This window comes from Sphaerodactylus townsendi, linkage group LG05 (genome assembly GCF_021028975.2).
Source record: "Sphaerodactylus townsendi isolate TG3544 linkage group LG05, MPM_Stown_v2.3, whole genome shotgun sequence".
NCBI classification, from domain to species: Eukaryota; Metazoa; Chordata; class Lepidosauria; order Squamata; family Sphaerodactylidae; genus Sphaerodactylus; species Sphaerodactylus townsendi.
Genome location: NC_059429.1, coordinates 32066500 through 32093136, shown reverse-complemented (window position 1 = coordinate 32093136; position 26637 = coordinate 32066500). Strand labels below are relative to the sequence as shown.

General features: G+C 41.2%; 1 protein-coding gene across 4 annotated transcripts; it reads left to right on the top strand.

Moving 5' to 3' along the window:
• Window positions 1–3562: 3562 nt before the first annotated feature.
• Window positions 3563–25492, top strand: ZBTB41 (zinc finger and BTB domain containing 41). Of its 4 annotated transcripts, XM_048498729.1 has the most exons (12): window positions 3683–3847; window positions 5291–5398; window positions 6307–7499; window positions 9808–10015; window positions 13089–13158; window positions 13787–13934; window positions 15436–15565; window positions 17540–17635; window positions 18022–18128; window positions 21177–21282; window positions 22518–22606; window positions 23171–25492. In XM_048498729.1, exons 3-12 carry the CDS (start codon window positions 6401–6403, stop codon window positions 23824–23826), a joined length of 2709 nt encoding a protein of 902 aa, XP_048354686.1. In that variant the 5' UTR covers window positions 3683–3847; window positions 5291–5398; window positions 6307–6400; the 3' UTR covers window positions 23827–25492. The 4 variants fall into 4 exon arrangements, with proteins under 4 accessions (XP_048354690.1, XP_048354686.1, XP_048354685.1 ...); XM_048498733.1 differs by lacking the exons at window positions 3683–3847; window positions 5291–5398 and adding an exon at window positions 3563–3658; XM_048498728.1 differs by lacking the exon at window positions 5291–5398.
• The last annotated feature ends 1145 nt before the right edge of the window (window positions 25493–26637 follow it).

The following is a 26637-nucleotide window of genomic DNA, read 5'->3' as shown; positions in this document are numbered from 1 at the left end:
TGCCATTCCTCCTCTGTTTTATTACTGCTATGAAAACATTTTGTGGTGTTGTATCCAGTCCCCCCAGTTGGGGAAACAGCATCACTTTCAATGTTATTTAAACTGTGGACCCCAGATTCTCCCTTTAAGGTGGATTTAAAAGGAGAATCTGGGCTCCCTAGTTTAAACAAGTGATGCTGGAATCCCCCACCCCCAAATAGCATCATTTTCAATGGTGTTTAAACTAGGGAGCCCAGATTCAATAGTCATATACAGTAATGGAATGCAAATCAGGAAAACCTAGGTTCTTGTGCCAAGAGGCATCCGCATATAGGAGGCTAAGATAGAAGGCCTTTGGATGAACCTGATGAGCTTGTTAAGAGGTGTTTGAAATATGATGGTGTCTTCACAGTAAGATAAGGGAACTAAAGACGTGGCAGGTGCATGAACTAAATCACGAAGACACCAACGAATACTAATTACAGGAAATGACTATATAGAGATGTATTAATTGAAGGAGATACCACCTGGTATATGACATAGTATGCCTAGATGAATTGTAATAGGCTGGGCCCTCTCATCTCATAGCCAATGGAGAGGTGAGGGAGGGATTGCATGGTCCTGAAAAAGTAATATAAACTGCTGTAGAACAAAGGAACTGGGTGTCCACCACTGGGTGAGCACCCGGCTTGCAAGACCGTAAACCAATAAAAACTTTGTTATCTGCTTCACCAACTTTGTCCAGATTATTTTGAGGTCCTTGGACCCACGTTTCTAACATGGGATATTTCTCTTGCTTCACCTGGGATATTTGGACCACGTGGAAACGACAATAGAGAGTTAGCTGATAAAATCTCAGATCCCTGAGGGAAATCCATGGAAGTTGTTTGGCCCTGGCCAATTCCTGACTATCCACTCTCCTGATGGACTCTGATGTGCCCGTTTTTGAATCACACCCAAACCCAGCAACTTCTTGGTGGGAGAATTTTATTTTCCTTTCCTTTCTTAGGTTCTGGGAAGACACCTCTTGCCATATCTCTCTTCCTCCATGCTGACAAGTAGTTTATTACAAAATGCTTTTGTTTTCAAACTAGGAGATTATGCAACAGAGACTGTCAAGGACGTAGGTTCAACTCCCCATTACATGTCCAAAGCTCTGCCCCGTTTGTGCTTTTTGTGTATTTTTAGTGTTTTTTTCGGTTTGTGGCCTGCAGGGGGCACATTTTTTAGGATAGCAACATGACAGTTTCAGGGATTTGTTGGGAAACTCCCCTGATGATACTACCCATGTTTGGTTCAGTGGGTCCAAAGTTATGGACTCCCAAATTGGGTGCCCCCATTGTTTCCAACGGGAACTAATAAGATGGGGGCTACACCTTTGAGGGTCCATAACTTTGGACCCCCTGAACCAAAGTTTGCCAAACCTGGGTGGTACCTTACTGATACCACCCAGGTTTTGTGAAGTTTGGTCCAGGGGGTGCAAAGCTATGGACTCCCAAAGGGGGTGCCCCATCCCCCATTGTTTCCAATGGGACCTAATAGAAGATGAGGGCTACACCTTTGAGGGTCCATAACTTTGGACCCCCAAACCAAACTTCACCAAACCTGGGGGGTATTATCAGGAGAGTCTCCTAAAGATACCCTGAAAGTTTGGTGCTGCTAGATTAACAATTGGACCCCTGACAGCAGACACCCCCCCACATTTCCCCAGATTCTCCTTTTAAATCCACCCCCTTTGGCATGGATTTAAAGGGAAAATCTGAGGTCCCCAGTTGAAACATTGGAAGTGATGCTGTTTCAGGGTGGGTGAGAATCCACCCCAAAACAGCATCACTTGCAATGCTGTTTTAACTGCCCAGATTGTCCCTTTAAGGTGGATTTAAAAAGAGAATTTGGGCTCCCTAGCTTAAACACCATTGAAAGTGATGCTGCTTGGGGTGGATTCCAGCATCACAGTGGCCACCCATGGGGGGTGGCGCAAAACTCAGATTTTGCAAAGGGCTCCATTTTCCCTAGCTACATTTCAACGGGGGGGAGGCGGGCGAAAGGGCTGCCAGCTGCCAGCCCATCTGGTGTGGGGGGCAGGGGAGGGTGGGGCAGGGGAGTCTGCTGCCCCCAGCCTCAGAGAGGCAGGTGAGGGCCTAGCCCCGCCCCCTGTCCCCCATTGAAAATTTATACCTACATCCCTGGTGACTGTCCTGAACAGCAAGGCTGTTCAACTGGAGAGGTCCAGCCCCTTGCGCTAGGAAGCCTTGCAAAAATTTGCACAATCCTGCCTGAACTAATGAGGCGTGACCTAACCAGCCTGCACGACTAGAGCCCCACTGAAGGAGAAAAGGCAACTTCAGGTGTGTGTAAAAGGATAGTAACTTCTTCCTTTGTTTCCACTTGTGGAACAAATACAAAGCTTAGAACCACTGCTCTACTCCCATGTCATGAGTATAGAAAATATTAGGCAAGATTCTCATTTGAAAACCCCTGCCAAGTTTGTCTTCAGGTCAGAAAGAAGGCGCCCCCCCCCCCACCCCCTTCCCTTCTTCATTGAACAGGTTGCCCCTTCTTCTCCGAGTGGGCTGCCCGCTCAGAGCGAAGATAAGTGGCGAAGGCGCCCCTCCACCTGAATCCCTTCTTCTCCGAGTGGGCTGCCCGCTCAGAGGAAAGAGAAGAGGCGAAGGCAGCCCTCCACCCAGTTCCCTTCTTCTCCAAGCAGGCTGCCCCTTCTTCTCCGAGCGGAATGCCCAGTCAGAGGGAAGGGAAGCAGCGAAGGCGTCCCTTCACCCGCTTCCTTTCTTCCCTGAGTGGGATGCCCGGTCAGAGGGAAAAGAAGTGGTGAAGGTACCCCTCCACCCGGCTCCTTTCTTCTCGGAACGGGCTGCCCACTCAGAAGCAAGGGACGCTGCGAAGGCGCCCCTCCACTCGCTTCCCTTCTTCTCCGAGCGGGTGGCCCGCTCAGGGGGAGGGGAAGCAGCAAAGCCGGCTTCCCTTCCCACCCCTCTCGAGATGCCAGTGCAGGGACGGGGAAGCACACCGGCTTCTCTTGCCGTCCCTGCACCGGAGGAGCAAGAACTCATGCTGTGGGTGCAAGTGGGGTGGGGGTAGCCGGCTTCCCTTCTCTCACCTCTTGCGCTGACAGTCCGGTGCTGCTGGGCAGAGAATAGGGGCTGGCTGCCCAGCAACACTAGCTCAGGTAAGAGTGTGTGTGTGTGTGTGTGTGTGTGTGGAGAAGTGGGGGCGGGGCGCCACGCCACTCTGTGCTGTTGGGGGGGGCGGGCGCCCAGAGTTTTGTTTTTTTTCCAGTGGCCATATGGCCCTCATACGCCTCTGGGAGCATGTCTCCTCCTAAGTTTGAATAAGACAATGGTCGTTGAGCTGATCCTTCTTCTGTCTCCCACCTTCCCATCGTCTGTGCAGAATTTGCATCACAATCGGAAGTGAGCGGCTGCGTGTTCCCCTCTCTTCACGCTTCTACAACTGCAGGAGGAGAAAGCCACGCCTCTTTACCCACTCCAACCTCTATGGCTAGCCTAGCGCATCGACGTCTTCCTCGCTTTTCCTCCACGCATTAAAACGGGAACCGGAAGTGCAGCACTAACACTCCAGCACCTGGGTCTGTTCATGACAACCGCTCTTTCCCACTCCACTCCGCCTCCTTTCCATGCGCTTGCTTTGGTCTCCAACGGTAAATATGCCCCACTTCCTCCCAACTCGAGGCTGACGTCGGAGGGCCTAGCGCCGGAACCCGGAAGTGATGGCAAAAAAAAAGAAAAAGGGTGTGAGTGGAGTCACGGTTGATAGTTTTTTTTAATTACTTTGAAAGCTTCAGTTTTTTTCGGGTCGTTGTAGCGGTGGCGGTCCGTGTGCCGTTGAGGTGACCGTTATTTGCAACTCTTTCGTGGTCTGTTTGTGTGTGTGCATGTGCGGGGGGGGGGGTGTCAGCAGAGTCTCCTCCCCCTTCCCGCACTGCGAGTTCAGGGGGGTTTTCGAGGGGCGAGAAGCCCTGGTGTTGCTTGCCTGCGAGAATAGTAAAACAAGGAGGGCGCGGTGAGGGGGTGCCATGGATCTGATGTCTCCCTTTCCGGGGGATCTGGTTGCCTGCTTGCTTCTTTTCCTTAGATGTCACAGAGAGCGTAGGATGCATATACTGCATGTGTGAACATACTTTCTATCTTGGGGCTCCATAGGGGGCAGGAGGTTGGTGAGAATGCTGAAATGAGAAAAAGTTTAGGGTGCAGGTTGGGCGTGCGATTTGGAAATTCCCTTGGGTTTAAAAAAATCCCTGCAAACAGACATTTAACATATTGTCGAAGGCTTTCACAGTGTATAACAGACTTCTCTCTGTGAAACACCTCTGAAGATGCCAACCACAGATGCAGGCGAAACATTAGGAACAAGATCTACCAGGCCATGGCCACACAGCCAGGAAAACCCACAACAACCAGACATTTAATACATTGCAAAGGAAAGTTCTAATTTGTTTCTTGGCCTGTTGTGCTGCCCTTGGGTTTGCACTGAGTTTTTCATATGATGTCAAAAATAAGATTCTTTACCTTCATTCAGAAGTGGTACAGACCTCTGTACTACCTAGCACTTATCTTTCAACCCTATCTGTTGCTGCTTTATGTGTTCTGGAGGTCTTAAACAAAGTGCAAGTGAGAAAAACTTATCTGTGAGTGTAAATTATGGTGGGCATGACAATTAAATGAAGTTATCCTCTTGTACATGCAGTCTGGCCATTCCAGAGATCCCTAGATCTCGTAAGATCTGCACTTGTATGTGAACACTTCACTTACTGGATAAGAACCCAGTTTGAATAAAGTTCTGTTTTTGGAACTACTTAGTGATAAATTCTTCTTGCTGGTTGAGTCTCATATTTCAGTTGAAGCACATTGTCATGCTTTTGAAGAAAATTGATCATTTAGGGCAGTGTCTTCATAAATTCTCTTCAGTGGACTTATTTAACTAACATGTTTTTGTTCAAACAAGGTCACCCAGAAAGATCTGTGGCAGAGTGAGAATTGAAACCTGGATCTCTTTGATTCTAGTCTGACAGTAAGCGCTACATTAGAATGGCTCTCTGGGCAGCTTTGAAGCTGTATTCTAGTATCAGTAGAGCAGGGGTCCCCAGCCTTTTTGAGCCTGTGGGCATCTTTGGAATTCTAACACACAGAGTGGTACAATTACAATATAGCTGCTGCAGGAGGCAGAGCCAACCACAGAATGTTGGAGGATGAGGTTAACAGTGATGTTTAACAGGACATCTTCTAAAATGAATATATTGGTTTTAAAATATTTTTTTCATATGTACCTACAGTCATGTAGTGAAGATCGTTATGCTGTAATGGTAACTGCTGCCAATCAGAAGTCCTGCTGGGCAAAATCGCCACCTAACTGCACTACTTTCTAAAAAAGCACTTTGCAGGTACTGTGATGCTCACAGGCACCATGTTGTGTATCTTTGCAGTGGAACTTTGTTCCTAGTAAGTGTGTTTTGGCATTGAAGTCTTGGTGGTAAAAGTTGACTTTTTTTTGGCAAAACCCATTTACAGTGAACCATGTTTTAAGGTATCATAAGATAATCAAAGCAGTCAATTGAAATAAATACTTCTGTATTTTAAAAAGTTGTGATTGCCTAAACTTAAGAAATGCAACAGAAGTAATAAAATATTAACATCATTTTGAAAAGGATGCCAAATCTCAGATAAAAGTATAAAGAAAACCTATAATACACACACAAAACATCCTTATATCATTGGTCAGTAGTGTCTACTCTGACTGGCTCTTGGGTAGAGCCCTTTCACATCACCCAGTGTAACATCTTCTTTAAACAGCAGCTGCTCAAGTGTGCCATGAATTGAACCTAGAATTTTTTGCATGCAAAGTAGATGCTCTACAATAGAACTGCATCTTCTCCTGAGGTATTAAGGACTTCATTGGTTATCTGTGTTTATTTTTATTGCTGCTCTTTCTGTGTGTGATAACATATGTATGAAATATTTTATGTTAATGAAAGAACAAAAGCATGCTAGCTATGCATGTTATTCTGACCACTCCTGAAACATAAAAAGAATGATAGATGACAGCTTTTGTAGAAAAGCATTGGCTGTGCTGCCTATGAAAATTTATTTGTATTGTCAAATCAATAAACTTATTTATTTGAAAGTTTGCTGACTAAATCTTTCAAATTAAAAGCATATTGTCATTTTGGTCTCTAGAACAGCAGGTGCTGGATTGCAATGCAAATTTCACATGTTATTAACAGGCAGTTCAGATTCTATTGAAAAATTACTAGTCATTGTGCTTGAAACAATTTTTTTTGTTCTACTTTAGGTCATAACTTCTGGCATCAAGAACTAAGCACCTTTCCACCTGAAAGTCTTTTAATTACATATGAAGTTCCTTATTTTAAAGTGGCACAACTGCAATGAAGAAAAGGAGAAAGTTCACTACAAATTTAGATGACAAAATACGTTGTGGTCACCAGAAGGAATCTTCTAATAAGATTCTCGTAGCAGACTCTGAACAAGAAACTACTGTTGATTCCGCAAAGGTGTCTACTGTAGATGAACTTCCTGCTTCACAAAGCCAAAGAGAGCTTTTGAGTTCCCTACAATATAACAGAAACCTTCTCAAATACTTAAATGATGATCGACAGAAGCAGCCATCTTTTTGTGATCTGCTCATAATTGTTGATGGGAAAGAATTCAGTGCCCACAAAGTAGTTGTTGCTGTTGGAAGTAGTTATTTTCATGCTTACTTGAGCAAAAATCCAAGAACAGATGTTATCACCTTGGATCATGTAACCCATTCAATATTCCGCCATCTCCTTGAATTTCTGTACACATCAGAGTTTTTTGTGTATAAAAAGGAAATCCCCTTAGTTTTAGAGGCAGCCAAGTTTTTAGATATCATTGATGCAGTTAAACTGCTAAATGGTGAAAATGTTTCTGGTTCGCAGTCTGAGGAGAGAACTGAGAGCCCAACTCGAGTACAGACATCTAGTGAATTGACTGATAAAGTTGCAAGCAGTCATCAGTGCACTTTATGCAATCGAAACTTCTGTTACAAGAAATCCTTAGAAAATCACTTGTTCAGAGCCCATCAATCCCTTACCCGAGAAGGTGATGGCCTAAAAATGGTTGAGAGGGCAGACGTTTCTACAAGAAGGTCAATGCGAAATCGCAAGTGTCCAGCTAAGTTTGAGCAAAGTGACAATGAAAGTGGAGAAGCCTCTGACAGCTATCTTGATAATGATGTTCCTGGCAAGGAAGACAGTGAGTGTGAAGATAGCGGGAGTGAGTATAATACTGATGATGGCAAGCCAGAAGAAGACACGTCTGGGAATGACACTGGGTCTGAAGAACAAAGTGAAAAAGAACATGAAGGAGATGATCAGGAACCAGATAGCCTGACAGGAAATAATCGTGAAAGCACTGTGTCAACATATATTCCAGTCATTGTGCAGAATAGTAGCAAAAAATGTTTGCAGTGTCCTAAGTGTGATAAAACATTTGATCGCGCAGGTAAGAAGCAATATTTTTTCCTTTACCTGTTCACTTGGTAAGCAGAATGTTCACTTGGTCAGCAGACTAATAGTTGTGCTTTGCCTGATAATTCTTTCTTTGTCCTCTGGGAGATACCTGTGGTCTTACAACGGCAGCTCGCACACGTAAATGTAACAGCGCAAAATAAAAGTGTTATGTACATGTAATAATAAAGGTGGAACCATGCAGAGCCATGTTCGTTCTAAATTCTGTTGTTAGGTTCTGATACTAGGTTTTTAGCAGTGGTGTGTAACAATTTAAACCAAACTTTATTTTTTAAATGCTTGCATTTAAACTTTTTTTCAATGCTTGTATTTAAAATGTGTGTAAACATGGTCTAGGAAGAGAACACATATTTTTCTGTCATCAGATGATACGTGTGTGTGACCTTCAGGTTATGATTATGCCAGCATGTGGGTGTTCGACATTGTTATGAGGCTGAAATGGAGAAGGAGAAAATGATGTAAGCTTTTTTGGGTTCCTATTGGAGAGAGAGGCAGAGTATTCTACTATATAAAAGTCCAGCATGTTTCAGACAACTCACTCTTTAACGTGAAGGATTCTGGGAAATGTAAGCCAGAGGGCTCCATTTCTTTAGTAATAGGATTGACTAGACTACAACTCCCAGTCTAGGGTCCTTGAAGGACTGTCCTGTTCTTTGCCTGAGCCAACTGTTCAGTAGGAGTCCTCATAGGGCTGTCCTATCCCTTGCCTGAGTTACTCTCATCTTCACAGGCATACTGCTTACTTCCTCTCCTTTGTAAAGCTGGAATCCAGCTTGACAAATAGGGAGGCTGTAAAGATGGGCCTCTGCCCATCTTCACAGGCTTCCTGCTGCTCCACCCCCCTCAGCAAAGCTGTGATTTGGGTGTGTGTGTGTGTGTGTGTATGTGCCCCAGTCGCCATTTCCAGTGGATATTTCCCTGTCCACTTCTTGTGACCATGGAAGATTAATTTTCAAAGGCCCATTGTATTTTTTCACACAGCGGGCTTTATTGCTAGTAAATGAATAAAGTAAGAAAAATGAATTGAAGAAAAAAATTGGGTGGGGGGAGTGCTTGGGGAAGGTTGGTGAACATCCACACAACCAAATCCTTTGTAAAACTTTTCTGCTGGATCCGCTCATGGCTGATCATCTGTCATGACTGTAAACAGATGCTGCAGTCATATTAATTCTGAGGGATACATGTCATATTGTGGGTGTGTCTGGGTACAACCAAATAATAGCCTTTCATGGTGCTGTAGATGATCAAGTGTCTCAGTCCTTGAGCACCTATCATTAATGGCAAAAGCAAAATGTAGGATTAGAAGGGGATTGCAGGCTGAGGTTGAAGGTGAATTTTTGTTCTGAGGAGCTTTAAGGTCACTACTTTAAGTTGCTGACATTGGGATAGCAATATGTAGTTTGGCATGAGATGAGAAAGAAATTGGGTTCAGGATCTAGATGTCTAACAGGGATGTTGTGTCTTATGGCTTCAGATAGTCTGTAGAAACTTCTTACTACTTTCATTTAATCATCTGATCCCACAGCAACTTCAACAATTGCTGGTTGTCTGCTAGAGGGGATATTAGCATGGCTCTTGTTTGCATTATTAGAAACTTTTACCTGTTGTAAATCTTCTAGGTATATGCTGAGAGCTGCTATTAAGTCACATGGTGGGGATACCTACTTATACTTCAAACAATATTCAGTTAGCTCTGCCAGCAGGGAAAGAAGCAAAATTTCTCAGCTGGGAGACTGTGGTCCTCCTAAGTCAAAGGAGGTTTGTAGTAAAATAATGCTTTGGTTCTTGTTTAAAGTACTTGTGGTAGCTGGTCTTTCCCCACCTTTCCTTTACATTGGGGATAGGCATCAGTGGTGATAGGGAATAAGGCAACCCTTTTCTTTACAACAAGCTTTTCAATAGAGGTAGTTTTGGCTAGTCCTCTTTGTTCAGTAGTTGGCAAGTATATACCTGATGGCTTTTTGTCCATGAGATTCCTACTATCCTCAGCAGTGTCTTTTCAGGAATTAGAAAGGACTGATCCGAGGAATGGAAAGGCTGGGGAAGATCCACTGTTCACATGGGTTCCACTCACACAGCGATAGGATGTAGCCTCATGTCTGAATCTCCTATAATTACTTCACATTTATTGTATACTTGCTATAAAATGTCTGGAAAAGGTTTCAGAATTGTAATAAAATCTATAAATTATAAATGGTAAGGCTGAATGCCAGAATGCATTTATTAGTGTCGTTTGCTGGGCTGATTATTTAATAATTTACAGCAAATGGTCTGTTTTGCAGGGAAATATGAGAGCCACACTCGTGTGCATACAGGGGAGAAGCCTTTTGAGTGTGACGTCTGTCATCAACGTTATTCAACCAAATCCAACTTAACAGTTCACAGAAAGAAACACAATAATGAAATAGAGTTTCATAAAAAAGAACACAAATGCTCCTACTGTAACAAACTACATGCCACTAAAAAGACCTTGCTTAAACATGTGAAAAGGCAAGTATGAATTAAACTTGGTGTATTATTTGTATAATGTGATTTCAGTATTGCATAGCATTCAAAAATTATATATCTTTGAATTGATGCCATAGAAACAGTTTTATGTGAATGACATTCTGTGTTGAGCCTCCTTGCACAGTTTTGTGAAGTACTATTACATTGGCTTCAAAGTATTTTGTTCAGCCAGTTCACGTTAATCTGGGTGTGGCAAAGCACAGGTATATATGCAATGGAGCTGAATGTATCTAATATGGTGGGAGAGCTGGATTTTTGGAGAGGGAGTAATAGTTTATGAGTGGCAAGCAATTATTTCTGGCATCCAAACCTAGAGCTTAAATTATTAGCCCTTCTTAGGAACAGAGACAATTAATAATTGCTGTGAACTATTTTGAGCACATGTGATATATATTGACTTGTCTCCGACAAGATCAACTCATGGAGTAGATGTCGCAGGAATGACTTTCCCATTGCAGTACACTGAATCTTCAGAAATTTAATTAATTTATTTAAAACATTCTGTTCCATCTGACCCAACTCAGGGTACCCAGGGCAGTAAAAAATAATTTTTAAAATTATATTGAACATTAAAATAGCCATCTAAATTTCAAATATGCATGTATAAATATTTAGTACAATTAAAACATACAGACAGGATGACTCATATGTGCATGAGAGAACAAAATGAGAAAGTCTTTACTCACTGACAGAAAAACAGTGATAGAGACAGACAAGCGTCCTTTGGAAGGAAGTTACAAAGATGTGACATTATGACTGGGAAGGCTTTTCTGTGGGCTGCCACCTATCTTGCCTCACATGGTAGGGCACCTGAAGCAAGGCCTCTGAAGATGTCCAGAGAGTTTTGGGTAGCTTCGTATGATAGCAGGGGGTCCTTATGATATGCTGGCTTGATGCTACATAGGACTTTAAAGGTCAATACCAGCACCTTTTACTGGCCTGGAAGCAAACTGCAAGCCACTGTAGGTGCATGATTGTAAACAAGTCGCTATTCATATGTAGAATTTCCCCCCTCCCCCGAAAATAAAAGGAAAGATTACACAAATTGTAATCTTATGTGTATACTGTGGTACATGCAGTGTCCTTGAGCCTTCTTAGTTGGGAGATGAGAGAGGTGGGCACATGCATCCATTTTCATGTGTTAATGTTGCTGAATAGTTGTACAAACCATTCTGTAATATTTATTTCTGGGGTACAAGTGAAACTGAAACTTGTGCAGGCCTGCATGTTAATTGAATTTCATCAGCAGTTAGAATGGAAATTTCAGGTGGTAAGATGAGATGACGCAGAATACTTGTCATTTAACTGTATCAGAACAGCTGATACACTTGGCATTGTCTGAGGATTTTTTTGATTCTGGTCTTGAACGTATTTGTCCTAATCGCCTGCTCTTGAGCAGCTAAAATGATTCAGTTTTCTTTTTCAGAATTCCAGTTTTTAACCACAGCCAGATCTTTTCATTGTCCACCTTGTTCTTGATTTTCTCCAGAACTTGGCCATGCAGTGCTTTGTTGTGCCAGCTTTCAGTCCTCACTTTAATCACATTTTTTCTGTACTCCTGTTTGGTTCTCTGTGCTTTCAGTAATTGCCTGTTCTTCACTTCAGTCAATGTCTGTTCTTGATTTTCATTCACATAATTGGCCAGCATATATTTCTCCTCCTCCACTGCTTGCTTTACTTGCAGTAACTCTCTGCCACCAGATCTCCAGGGCAGGTATAGTCTATTGGTATCACTACATGGGTGTAAGGTGTAGTGCACTGACATAAGCTTCTGAATTTTCTATTCAATGCATCCAAATCAGTCGGTGTCCAGTTTATGATTCTCGCAGGGTACCTGATGGCAGGTATTGCCTAAGTGTTGATGGCCTTGATGGTATTCCAGCCATTTAATTTGGATTTCAAAAATTTCCTGACCCTCTGGGTGTATTCTCTGCTAACCACAGTCTTAACTTGCCTGTGCTTGATGTTATCCAGCTGCAAAAAGTCCAGATATTTATAGGTTTCCTTTTGGTTGCACTTGATTAGTTGGCCATCAAGCATATCTATGTCTTCACTCTTAGTGATCTTGCCCCTCTATTGCCACAATGGTGTGCTTTTTCAGGCAGGACTCCTTCGAAATGTCTGTTCTGAATATTGGGACTGTGTTCAATATTGTACCCTCTTGTGGGCTCAGAGCAGTTTTAATCATAAAAAGTACATTAAAATAAAAACAACATCTAAAGATCTAACAAGTCTCTGCTAAAAATATAATCTCAATGGTGGAAACCATGAAAATCTCAACAGCTGACACAGAAAGATAGAGAAGGAAAGGGATGGGGAAAGAGGAAGGCCATTAGATGCTAAAACTGTGGCTGGCTCAACCATATGCTTGGTGGAACCTCTCTGTCTTATAGGCCCTGTGAAATTGCACCAAGTCCTGCAGGGCCCAGGTTTCATTCAACAGAGCATTCTACCAGGCTGGGGCCAGGGCTGAAAATGCCCTGGCAATAGTTGAGGCTAGCTAGATAGCTTTCGGGCCAGGGATGACCAGTAAATGGTTATCTGCTGAGCATAACGCTCTTTGGCAAACATACTGGGACCGTTGGTCCCAAAGATATAATGACCCCAGGCAATTTAGGGGTTTGAAGGTGAATACCGAAACCTTGAACCTGATTCTGTACTCCACCCAGAGCCAATGCAACTGGCAGAGCACTGGTTGAATGTGTACCCGCCATGGGGTCCTGCTAAGGACCTGTACTGCTGTATTTTAGACCAGCTGGAATTTTTGGAGCAGGCCAAAAGGTAGCCCTGCATAGAGTAAGTTGGTGTAGTCCAGTCTGGAGATGACCATTGCATGGATCAATATATGATTGGGTATGAGAATGTACATGGGTTATCTTTCATTTTAGTATACTCTGAACAATTCTGAAAGTTAATTGGGCTATTGGTGAACTGATAAAAGGTAACTCTTAATATTTTGGTCTTATTCAACTTAGTTCTGCCATACTTAAATTATGCAATTATTTCCTGTGCTGTATGTCTTAAGAAATTACTTTCTCACTGAATTTTCATTTAGATTCCATCCTGAAAATGCACAAGAATTTTTCTCCATCAAGAAAAAAAAGAGTGAAGGCTGGAAATGTGATGTAAGTATGCCATTCATTTCACCAGAAAGTTTTTGACACTTCAGAGTTGCTTGTTACTATCAGCAGTTTGTTTATATTTTCTTGCATACTGTGGCTGATAAAGTTCTCTAGATAATGGGGTTGGTGGTAGCAGAGCATGGGGAGCTGCAACAAGAGGGGCTTTTACCAGGAAGAGAGCAAAAATGTTATTCCATTCTCAAAAGGTGCCTCTTCAGTTTTGAGAGGCTCTGTGTTAATATTGCATGAGGACTTTCTGAAACTAAGCTAGGTGCAGTATTACAGTTCAAAGATCCAAAATTAAAATGGGTTGATGTTAAGTTGCTATGTGGTATTTTGTTCAGTTGCATTAACAGGTAAATTAATGTTAGTAATAGTAGTTAAGATAGTGATTTATCCTTTATGTGGAAGATGTTGCAAAAGCCTCCAGAAATGGGCATGACTGGGAAGACCGTAGTCCATAATTGTATAGCCGCTCTATAACAAGTGCAAGGCAATTTCAGAAAGATAATATTTTGGTAGGCATACCACTGATTTTACTAGCAAAAGCTATTTAATGTTCATTAGCTCTCTTTAATAAGACACATTCCAGTGGACATTTACAGTTAATTTCTGGCTGTTTTTGTTTCAGATTTGCAGTAAGTCATTCACTCGGAGGCCTCATTTGGAAGAACATATGATTCTTCACACTCAGAATAAGCCTTTCAAGTGTAGCTATTGTGAAGAGCACTTTAAATCTCGCTTTGCTAGACTGAAGCATCAAGAAAAGTTCCACCTTGGTATGAAAAAATCTTATTCTGATAGAAACTGTTCAATATAAAATTTTTGTTCAATACTTACGTGTTGAATTTGGTGTTCTTAGATTGTTAGAAATAAACTGACTACTTTTTGTTCTTACTCTGTGGACATTGTATATTCCACAGTTTGCTAGGTTTCTCCCCCACCCCACCCCCGGCAGTACTTGTGTTAATGCTTCATCAAAAACCAAGTTTAATATCCACACGTGATGTTTAATCTTTCTTCTCAGTCTTCCCAGTTTTGGGAGAGGAGTTGAAGATCTTCAGTTTTCAAATTGTTCCCAAAACACTGTAAATTGATCTTATGCACTTTGGTATGTACAAGCTTGATCCTTTCAGGATGCAGGTGTCTGAAGCAGATTGAAGTCAAATTAATGAAAATTCCAGTCAGGAAAAAAGAAGTAACAATAATATAAAATCCAGTATTTCCTTTAAAGCACTGAAATAAAAGTGAATACAACCAGCAGTAGAATAGTGAAAACAACACTAGCAGCAGCCTTATCATGTGAATTAGCAGGGACCTACATTTGAGGCAAGTTCCTCTATGAAGCATAGGCTGTCTACAGACTGTGCCATAGACCTTTGGAAAGTGGAATAAAGGCTGCAATCCTAAAAACGCTTCCCTGGGAATTGGTTAGTAGGATTGCTTAGGATCGCTCTCAGTTTTGCTGGCAGAGTCTGTAAGCTTCACCTAAGGTGAAGGTTGAAAACGGGTTGATTCAGCCATTTGAAATAAATGGGGAGGGGACTGGTCAAAATTTGTGTTGTGCAAGTACTCTGCTTCTGTGCAAATGGACTATTTTTGCTAAGGGCAGTGAATAGTCACTCTTCATTGGTTCAGGTTTTTATTTACAAAAATCTAAAAGCTTTATAGTAGGTTAGCGTGGGCCCTGATTGGGATTGTGCAGGCTAACCCAATCTTGTCAGATCTTGGAAGCTAAGTCTGGTTAGCCCTGGCTAGTATTTTGATGGGAGAGCACAAAGGAATACCGAAGTTGCTATGCAGAGGCAGGCAATTGCAAACCACCCCTGGACACCTTTTGAAAAACCAACAAAGGATCGCCATAAAGCAGCTGTGACTTGAAGAAAAAAAAAAGACCAGTGAAGTGAAATTGGGAATTTCCAATTTGAAGTTTAAAACAGGAATTCTTGATTCAAAGTACACTGTGCCATTTTGGCTGTAACTTGCTGCCCTGTCTCCTGCATATTGTGGGTTGGGCTATACCAGATTGTATTTTCCTCAGAGTTATTTAATGGAGTACATTCAATATTGTATTGTGGAATACTCTATAGGGCAGTATGGGCTATGCTTGCTAAAGCGCATCAGAAGTACAAGTTCTATATTTTATGAAAAGAGTTGATTATTATAAGTAAGGGTTTCTTCTTTCGAGTTTAAATTTCTGCATTCAAAATATGTGGTAGGCTGGGGCAGAATACGCTTCCTCACTTGCAACAATGAAATTTGTCTTCCTTTCACTCTCAGGACCTTTTCCATGCGATATTTGTGGTCGTCAGTTTAATGACACGGGAAATCTAAAACGCCATATTGAATGTACTCATGGTGGAAAGAGAAAATGGACCTGTTTTATTTGTGGAAAATCAGTAAGAGAAAGGTAAGTGTAAAACTATATTTGAGCTACTTCATGTGTTACACCATGTAAACTGTTTATTTTTCTTATGCAATATTACAATATTGCTAAAATCTGTACCAAAAATACAAGATTACTGTATATGCTATTTTATTCAGGATGGTGTCTTGTGATCTTATCTGGGAGGGTAGAGGTAGTGTCCTCACCATAACTAATTAAGAATATAAATGAACTGTACACAATTAAAAATGGCTCTTGGCTCTGAAATGCTTCTTCCCTAGTGACTTCATGTAAACAATTTGAAAATAGTGGTCTTCGTTACGTAGGCCTCCCCAGAAGTCAATCTGAAGATACTGCAGCTAGGTTGTTATTGCGAGTTAGGTGGAGCATGTATATCACTCCATATATATACATATATAACCTAATAAGGATATATCTTCCAGAAAGAGGAAAGAAGAACCCTAAATATCAGTTAATCTGTGATATTGGGTTTTGCTTTGAGTTTCCTCTAAAGAGAATGTTTTATGTTTATTTTGGAGTTTCTAACTTTGAGGGCTGAGTGAGGGTACTGAAGTTAATGTACCAAGCCTGATATGGCCCTGTGTGAGAGAAGGAATTAATTAGCCAGAGTACCATCTGAAGAATAAGGAACTGTACCATTTAGGAAACATTTACCGTTTAAGCATACTGAAACTGACCAAACTTTTTGAAGACAAATACTGCTTATCTGCCAAAGCTCTTTTTGTAAATATGTATTTACTTCTGCTTATCCATTCTTTTCTCCAAGTTATTCATCTCCTATTCCCATCTCTTTTGTTTGATAAATCTTTTAATCTGTTAAGTTATCTCTGTCTCATTATTATTATTTTGATGTGCCTTATAAAAGGAGTTTGCCAAGGAAGGTTTTAAAATAATGGACTTCCTTTACCTTCTAGGAGTATAACAGGGCTGAGGAAAAGTGCTTCTTATCGTATGCTACTGTATTAGAAGCAGCTCAGTTCCTAAGGTGAAAAAGGTGTTAGTGAGTGGTTTCCTTGCCTTGGTGGTTTGAGGAAGGTGTGGGGCTCCATCGAAGCTTAGGATTAGTTTCAGGTTCAGCTTTGTTTTAGATTTTTGCTTATTTTCAGAATACTGTAGTCCAAAACCTGTCACACTGTTCATCGAATATCCCTTTCTGTTGATTGGATTTGACTTGCACTATGTAATCTGCCATGAGTCTCAGCAACGAAGGCGGACTGTAAATAGAATAAGTCAAATAAATAAATCACACTCAGACCTCTCACTTGTTTATACAAAACAATATTTTCCAAGATTTGTCTCATCACATTTGTAATGTAACCCATTTTTTACAACGGCCGTGATCACCGGGGCAGGGAACATATTTAGCGTCTGTTCAGTGGTGTTATATGATGCCTGGCCCCATCCTCCCTAAAGCTCCTGGGGTTTGACAGCCTTCGTTTGCCAACTCAGATGAGACAATATCTGCCTGGTGAAACAGTGGGGAAAGTGGGATGACTTAAGTGGTGAGCCTTATTAACAAAGGTTTAGAGATAGCTGATTGTCCTGGCTTCACTTGTGATTAGGTTTCCAGGGAACTCTTTTTAGGACAGATTCTTGAGTGGTCCTAGGAGACCTCAATCATTAATCTTGGCCTGGACTTTGATGAGTCCTCAGGAAGCCAACAAATGGTACCATTGATAGAGGAGTATCCAGGCCCCCAGTGGAACCTGGCTGTTACCTAATGATTTTAGTATCCTAACTGTCTGTAGCCTGATCTTAATTTCTCAGCTTTAGCATCAACCATGGAGCCTCTCCTGCCATCTCAGACAGTGTATTATCTGAGAAGTCAGGAAGGTGACTAAACATTTTTAGGGCTGCAACCTGATTCTTCTACCTAACTGGAACTGTTTAAAAGGGCTTAGAAAGCATATTAGTTCATGTAAATAACCAAGCACTGGTAAAAGAGTTTCTAATCATTCTTCATTTTTTTTTCTGCAGAACAACTTTGAAAGAGCACTTGAGAATCCACAGTGGAGAGAAACCTCATCTGTGTAGCATTTGTGGGCAGAGTTTTCGTCATGGAAGTTCATACAGGTAACAAAGGATATTTTTATTATTATTTATGTTATTATTTTATAATATTGCTGTGACATTAGGTAAATTTTTGAGGTACGTACTTTCTGAGGGTAGCAAAAATGAGCTACTGAAGCAGATGAGCCACATCTCAGACTCAAGTGGGTTTTTTGTCTTCATATGTTAACAAACTCTTTTTACAACTCTCTTGGACTGACGATGCTTGTAATGATTCTCAGAGTGTTCTATTGTGAGCATCATCAGTCCAGGTGAGTTGTATAAGCCAGAAAAGAATATAGTGTGCAATCCCCTGATGGTTTACACACTGTTTGGTTGCAGTTCTAATCATAATTATAGCAAGATTAAACACCACTGTAGAATTAAAAGCTCTATGGTAATTAATACAGACTTCATCTACGGGTCCACCATGATGACAAAAGGTACGAATGTGAAGAATGTGGGAAGACGTTTATTCGCCATGACCATCTGACAAAGCACAAAAAGATACACTCAGGTAAGGAATGAAGTTTTTGTTTTCTTGTTCAAACAGCCTGTGTATTCTAGAATGTGTATCCTTAATGTGTATTCTAGAATGTGTATCCATAATGTAGTATCATATCCTGGGTTCTCATTACTATGTGGTAATTACGTTATAATAGTTTTATATTCTACCTTTTTTCAAAAGAAAACTCAAAGCAGTTTGCAAAGAAAAAGATCAATAGCTCACTTTGTACAGCTTTCTAAAAAAAACCCAAAAGGGTAGGTGCCTTTGTATCAAGTCCATGGAGTCAGTTCCATTTCACATGCAACTACAGTAAAAACCTGAAATGGGCAGTGGTAATTTTAAGAAATCTGTAATTGGGGACAGATAAATGATCCTGCTGGGATTAGCAAAGCAGTTGCATGGATTCAGATGGGAAGAGAAGGAAAAAAATCTTGGAGTTGTAGTAGATAGCCCAATAGAAGCATCAATCCAGTGTGCTGTGGTGGTGAATAAGGCAAACTCTATATTCAGGATTATTAGAAGAAGAATTCAAAACAAAACAGTTAATTATAATGCCTCTGTATCGACATATGACGTGACTGCATTTGAAATACTGAATACAGTTCTGGTCACAGGTTCTCAAAAAGGACACTGTAGAGCTGGGAAAAGTACACAAGAGGACAGCCAAGATGATCAAAGAGTTGGAGCATCTTCCCTATGAGGAAAGGCTGAAGAATCTGGGACTTTTTAGTTTAGAAAAGAGATGACTAAGGAGGGGGAGACATAATAGAAATTATGCATTTTATGATGGGAGTTGACAAAGATAATTTTTTTCTCCCTCACTCAAAGAACTAGAACTTGAGGGCATCCAGTGAAGCTGATTGGCAGTGGAGTCTGGATGGACAAAAGGAAATACTTCTTTACACATTGATTAAAATGTCAAATTCCCTGGATGTAGTGATGACCACAGGCTTAGAAAGATTTACAAAGGCATTAGGTAGATTCATGGAGGAGAGGTCTATCAGTGGCTACTAGCTGTTGTGACTAAAGGGACCATCCATGTTTAGAGATCATCAACTTCTGAATTCCAGTGTCAGGAGGCAACATTATGGGAAAGCCTCTGCTTCTATGCCCTGTTGTTGGCCCTCCTAGGAATTTGTTGGCCACTGAGACATGATGCTGGACCAGATAGACCACTAGTCTGATCCAGCTTGGTTCTTCTGTGTTCTTTAATAGCAAGGAGCTATTGAATCCCACCCATTATGCTTTTAGGAGAAAACACATAGGAGTTGGATTACTTAAATTATTTTTCAAAAACAGGGCTGCCATTCTTAACAATCTATGAAGTTATTCTTTTTTCTAGTGACATGCTAGTAGGAAATGTGCCTAGGATGCTACTGAAATTGTGTGCCCCCCAAAGTGGCGAGGATGAGCGGCAGAGCAGTGGTAAACTGGTGGGGGTGGGCAGATGAGCAGGAAAGAAGCAGCAGGGGTGGGTGAGAGAGCAGTGGGGGCAGGCAAGCGGGAGAGAAGTAGCAGGATGGGTGGGTGAGCAGTGGCAAGCTGTAGGGCAGGCGACTGGGAGACAAGCAGCAAGACAAGCAGAAGAGCAGTGGCAAGTAGCATGATGGAGGCAGGCAAGCAGGATACAAGCTCATCTATACCCCCAGACTCTTGCCACTGCTCTCCCACACATCCCTGCCTGCCACTTTGGAGGACGCACAATTTCAGCAAGGCAGGGGAACAGTGGCAGATAGTGGTGGGGGCAGGTGAGCAAGAGAGAAGAGGAAGATAAGCAAGCTGTGACATGCAGCAGGGGGGCTGGGTAAGCAGGAAACCAGAAGCGAGGTAGGAGAGCATCACCAACTGGCGGGGGGCCCAGGTGAGCGGGAGAGAAGGGGTGGGGAGGTAGGCAAGCAGCGGCAAGTGGTGGTGGGGAGGCTGGGTGAGTAGGACACAAGTGGCAAGGTGAGCGGGAGATTAGCAGCAAGTGGCGGGGGTGGCTTCTTACACCAATTCACTACTGGCCTCAGTTCCCCCATGCATTCACTCACTGGTCCCTGCCCTGTTTTCTCTTGTTTGCGGGGGCAAGAGGCGGGCAAATGTGCCCCCATGTGACGTATGCGCATGGCAAGACCCCTCTGCCCCCAAAATACACCTGTTTTTTGTGATCAAGTAGTGGAAATTTAAGGTCATGTGATACTATTGAGTTCTGGGCACCACAATTCAAGAAGGATATTGACAGGCTGGAACAGGTCCTGAGGAGAGGGACTAAAATGGTAAAAGCTCTGGAATCTGTGCCCTATGAGAGACTTGGGGAACTGGGTATGTTTAGTCTGGAGAAGAAAAGGTTAAGGGGTGACATGATAGCCATGTTTTAAATATTTGATGGAATATAACGTTGAACATGGAACTAACTTCTTTTCTGCTGCTCCCGAGACTAGGACAAGGTGTAATGGGTTCAAGATACAGGTAAAGAGATTCCACCTAAGCATTAGGAAGAACTTTCTGACTTTCAGGGCTCTTTGACAATGGAATACACTTCCTCGGAGTGTGGTGGAGTCTCCTTCTTTGGAGGTTTTTAAAGAGAGGCTGGATGGCTGTCTATCAGGAGTGCTTTGATTGTGCATTCCTGCATGGCAATGGGGTTGGACTGGATGGCCCTTGTGATCTCTTCCAATTCTGTGATTCTATCATTTGCATGTAGGATTTACATTTTTATGTTCTTTAAGCTGGTTTGTTAGTTCATTTGTTTTTCCACTCTTTATTAAGAGTTCTCTACTCATAATGCAAAACCATAGGAGAACTGGCTCTAACTAAAGAGAGCAAGCAGTTATTACACAAGGAAAGCTAAGACTCTTTAAAAAGTTTTAAAAGTCAGTCTTCTGTTTGGAGGAACTCTTGTTCTAAAGGTCATTGCTTTGAACATTGGCAATTGCATTTTGGTATATGTTCCTGTCCGGAGAGATTTTTTTAAAAAATTAATGCCTTTTTGCAGTTGTGACAGTTATTTTGATTTTCACTGTTAGTACTTATATTTTATTAAAATAATTCTAATTCTGGTATATCTTTTCTCAGGGGAAAAGGCACATCAGTGTGAAGAATGTGGAAAATGTTTTGGTCGAAGAGATCACCTTACTGTTCATTATAAAAGTGTTCATCTAGGTGAAAAGGTGTGGCAAAAGTAAGTGTAGCTTAATTCTGAAACCTACTCATAATTGGGCCAAGATTAGTCATCATTCTTTGCTGTTTTCTTTAGGATTTTATTTCAAGATGAATTTAAAGCATACAATGTAATAGACTTTAGAGAGTGTGGACTATACTAGGATTTTGGTAGTGTGTTATATTTTCTAGACAGTTTATATGTTTGCTGAGGGTTTTTTTTCTTCATTGCCTCAACAATGAGGGCGTCGCGGAGGGGGATGCCACGGGGGGGCAAAGCCCTGCCACTTCTGGGAAGGAGAAGGGGTCGTGGCTGGGCTTTGGCGCAATGTGTGCACACCGCCTGGGCAGGCCTTGGCCTGGGCAGGACATGTACGTTGCGCTGAGGCCCAGCCACACCGTCCCAGAAGTGTGTGAAGCTATTTTTCCGCCCCCATGTGACTCCCACGAGGTCACCCGGAGCGTTTTTCCCCAGATGTCCCCGTGGCACCTACGCCACTCTGTGTGTGTGTGTGTGTGTGTGTGTGTGTGTGTGTGTGTGTGTGTGTGTGTGTGTGTGTGTGTGAGGGAGAGAGATATGGATAGATACAAAGCAACAAGTTCTTGCTACCAAACTATATTACAAATTATTAAGGAGATGTATGTACTTTTTCATTGCAGTTTGGTCAGAGTTTTAGTGGATTGAATTATATTTCCATATGCTGAAAAATGTATAGAGTAGCAGCATTTTTCCAGCTCATGATCTAATTCTGAATCTGAACAGTAGATCGGTTGACTATCCTGGCACCAACCACAAATCTGCACTCATGGGAGCAATATCAATCTATAGATATTAATTCAGTTTCTTTTAACACTAAGGGAAATTGGTCTAGAAAACCTCTTAGCTATGCTCCTTCAAGTCTTAGTTCCTTCACAGAAAATAAACTTTCTTTTTGCAGCTTTTTGATGTACAAAAACTTTGGAATTAGCTAAGCATCTCTGGAGGACTAAAAATATTTTGTTATTTGCAAGTAATTCTAATTTTTGTATTTGGGAAATCTGTCTAGATTTCTGTTCTTCATGAAGAAGAGATTAGAACGGTTAACAATGACCTAAGACATTTACCAGTAGACCATAATGTAAAATCTGAAAACACTGAAAGGTTGGTTAATAATAGTGATCTACTTCATGCAAACATAGTAAATATTCCCATATCCACAGATATGAGAATGGCAGTTTATCTTTTAATGTTCCTCTGTTTTGTTTTTTCTTTTACAGATACAAAGCAACATTTCATCAGTGTGAAGTCTGCAAGAAAGTCTTCAAGGGGAAATCAAGCTTGGAAATGCATTTTAGGACACATTCAGGTAAAAAGCATCTGAAAACTATCACACTTTGTCTTAGCAGGATAACTTTTAATATTTCATCTCAGTTATTTAGGATAGAGTTCTGAGAACCTAAAATATATATTAGTAGCTATATTCATGTTGTAGTAGCAGTTGTTCATGTTGGAATTATTATGTAGTTGTTCATGTATGGAGTAGACCAATAATCTATAATAGTATAATACAGGAAACTGGTTATTGCAAAATAGACCTCACAGTATCAGCTTTAGGCAGTGTTGGTTAACAATGGTTAATCAGTCAATATTCTGCTGTTTTCCTTTCTCTGTAGAAAAGTTTGCTATTACTTTTTGCAAGTTTTACAAATCAGTTCCTGTAATAATTACTTGACAGAACTTAAGTTAAATGACTCTTATTTTAAGAAAATGATACATTTTGAACAGCTGCTCCTGCATTTTTATGTATGTATGTTAGATTTTGTGTAGAATCACTTATTGCAATATATACATAAATAACAAACAACCCAGATCCTCGTTACTGTCTTTATAAAAAATAATTTTCTTGGTTAATGCTGACTTTTTATCGCAGGTGAGAAACCATATAAATGTCAAATTTGCAACCAGTCCTTCAGGATTAAGAAGACATTAACTAAACACATGGTCATTCATTCAGATGCTCGCCCTTTCAATTGTCAATATTGCAATGCAACATTTAAGCGAAAGGACAAGCTGAAATATCATACTGATCATGTGCATGGAGGAAAATCCACAGAGGAATCACCGAGCCCTCTGCCAGAGGAAAAAACAGTCTCTCTGGCAACAGAGTACACAGCTGATGACAAGACTTACCAAAGTGAGGCTAAACCATTTGTGGAACAGACCAAGGTTCATCAAGGAGAAACCAAAAGCATGCAACAGAATGCACACTCAGATGTATGTGTACCAGTGATGGTGATACCAGTTCAGATACATGACACTCAGTCTGACCTTGTACAGCATGCCACCTCTCTCACCCCCTCACCTCCTAATATTCTTCCTCCACAGGCCCCTCCAACTGATTATCAGCGAGCAACAGATTTGGCTTTTTTAGAAAAATATACTCTCACCCCACAGCCTGCAAACATAGTTCATCCAGTCAGACCTGAGCAAATGTTGGATCCCAGAGAACCGTCATACCTTGGGACTCTACTAGGTCTTGATACAGCTCCAGCGGTGCAGAATATTTCAAGTAGTGAACATTCATGATCATGGGACTGTTGTATTCCAATGGTCTTATTAACTCTTAGCTGTCAGAAGCCTAGCATTTTCCTTAGCGTCCTCAGGCTTCTGAGCATAAAGCAAAGCAGGCTTTTTGTGCAATAGGGGAGCATTCAGCATTTTAATGCATGTTCAAAATATGTTCATCATGTTCCCTTTTTAAAAAAAATCTAAAGTTATTTTAAAGACTTCAGACCTCTTTCAAAAGGTACTTGTTTCTGGAAATCTCTATTACTTTCCTGGTAATTATCAGTAATAACTGTTGTGTCCTAGCATTTGATATCTGTTATTCACTTTTTGTTTCTTACACAAAACGTTCTGGGAAATTTAAGGATGAAGACTATTCATGCTGACATTTACACTGTAGTTTAACATTAGCCCAAGCAATTGTTAGTTTAATTTCTGAAAATCTGTATCTTCATGTGGATGCAGCTTACTATCCTGATCTGTTTTCAGTAGGAGTGTTGCTTCAGTACAGGGTACATTTAAAATGAATAACGTTAGCATAATCTAGTTTCTTGCTTGCTTAAATCTAGTTTCCTTCCATTGACAAAGGGGTCTTGAGCAGTATGGGAATCTATTCCTCAAAGTCATAACTGATGTCATAAATTTTACCCTGCATAAAAGCAGTTGAAATTTAATTTATATGCTCCTATTGCTGTAGGTTGCCCTGACCTGGATAACCTCAGGCTAGCCTGATCTCTTCAGATCTCAGAAGGATTGGCCCTGATTAGTATTTGGATGGCAACCTCCAAGGTACACGAGGGTCGTGGCATGGAGGCAGGTAATGGCAAACCACTTCCAAATGCCTGTAGCCTTGAAAACCCCATGGGGTCACCATAAGTTAGCTGTGACTTGATGGCACAAAAAATTACCATAGGTTGGATGAAAAGAACCACTTGAGGGGCAGACCTGTTCCACTTCTCCTTTTTTGTTTTCTCCATGCCATCTGAAAGAGTTTGGGAACCCTATGGCATGGCATGGGATGCTGTGCACGGGGATGTACCCTGCAGAGAAAGTCTGCAGAAATCCTGGAGACCTTGGATGAGCTGAAGTGCCAATTGTTTCACTCAAGGTCTGCTTTGGATCCAACTCTCCCATCTGGGCCATTGAGAAATCTGGCAGACTAATCTATGAATACTCTAAGGCCCAATTCTGCACACAGAGAAACTTTGACAATATAATTAGAAGCACCAGTAATTTTACAAAGAAAATAGTTCAGAATGGAATCAATTCAAAGACATCTATGTAGTACATAGACTTTTAGAAAAAAAATGCAACAGTAATTGAAACACACGAGAAAGAAACATTCAGTGCTTCAAGAAAATGTAAATATTAAATACATATTATAAGAAATTAAAATAACAATTAAAATAGCCACAGAACTACTGGGTTTTTAATTAGGCTCTGAATGAAAGGCAGTAGCTTCACTTTTTAGTGAAGTCGAGATATTTTGGTAACTGCCTGAGAGATTTGACTTTCATTTCTCGACAGAAGGATTTATAGGCAATAGTTCCCCTGAATGGCTGGAAATATTGCAAGAAGGGGGGAAGGGATTACCAGTTAAGCTCTTAAACTGTTGAAAACTGAAATATTATCAGGTTAGAATGTGCAAAGACTATTCATGTAGCCAAAATAAATTTTAAAAAATTGATGGATGACTGAGGAACAAATTACTAATGATAAACAAAGAGTAAAAGTAAAAGATAACAGAAATAGAATCAGAAGCTAAATACAGCATTCCAGCTATGGTTACATTGAAATAAAGTGACCTCTTATAATAATCAGTGCAAAGAAATAGAAAACAAAAGAACAAGAGAATTAGCCATGCTGACTGAATCTCTTTCCACATTCTGAGCATTCAAAATGTTTCTCCTCTTGCGTGGGTTCTTGATGCCATTGAAGGATGTTACCCAAACTGAATTCCTGTCCCTACTCTTCGACTGAATTTCTTTCCACACTCTGTGTATTACCCCCAAATGGACCCAAAATTGAGAAAAATGAGAAATAACACATGATGTTGCAGTCTGTAAATACCAGAGCAGGTCCTTGTAGGGGTACCTCAAGTAGAAACAAAAGGAAAGATATTATAATTGTAACTTTATTGGATACAGAATAGAATACAAAGGAGTAAAACTGTAAACTTCCACTGAGCAAGTGAGAATTGATTCCTTGAGGCAAAGCACATTCATTCTCACAAAACTAAGAGGGGGGAATGGTGCAAGAGAGGCCAATATTAAGTGCTCCAAGCTGAGGTAAAAGCTGAGAATTGCTGTCTGTTTGGCAGAATTCCGATGAGAGGCTCCTTCCACACATGCAGAATAATGCACTTTCAGTACTCTTTGAAGCTGTGCAGAATAGCAAAATCCACTTGCAAACAGTTGTGAAAGTGGTTTGAAAACGCATTATTCTGCGTGTGCGGAAGGGGTCAGAGAGGAAGTCACTGCCTCAAAATTCAGTGCTCAGAAATGACATCCAACTTGCTGAAGAGGGGGGTGGGGTTCAAGTCAGATTCTGTGTGTGTTCTTTGATGCTGTTGAAGGCTTCCACTCTGACTGAATTTCTTTCCACACTCTTAGCATTCAAAAGGCCTTTGTGTGAGTGCTTTGATGCTTTTGAAGAGTGCTACTCTATCTGACTCTCTTTCCACACTCTGAGCATTGAAAAAGTCTCCCCTTTCTGTGAATTCTTTGATGCTGTTGAAGATGGCCACTCCAACTGAATCTCTTTCCACACTCTGAGCATTCAAAAGGTCCCCCCTTTCTGTGAATTCTTTGATGCTGTTGAAAATGGCCACTC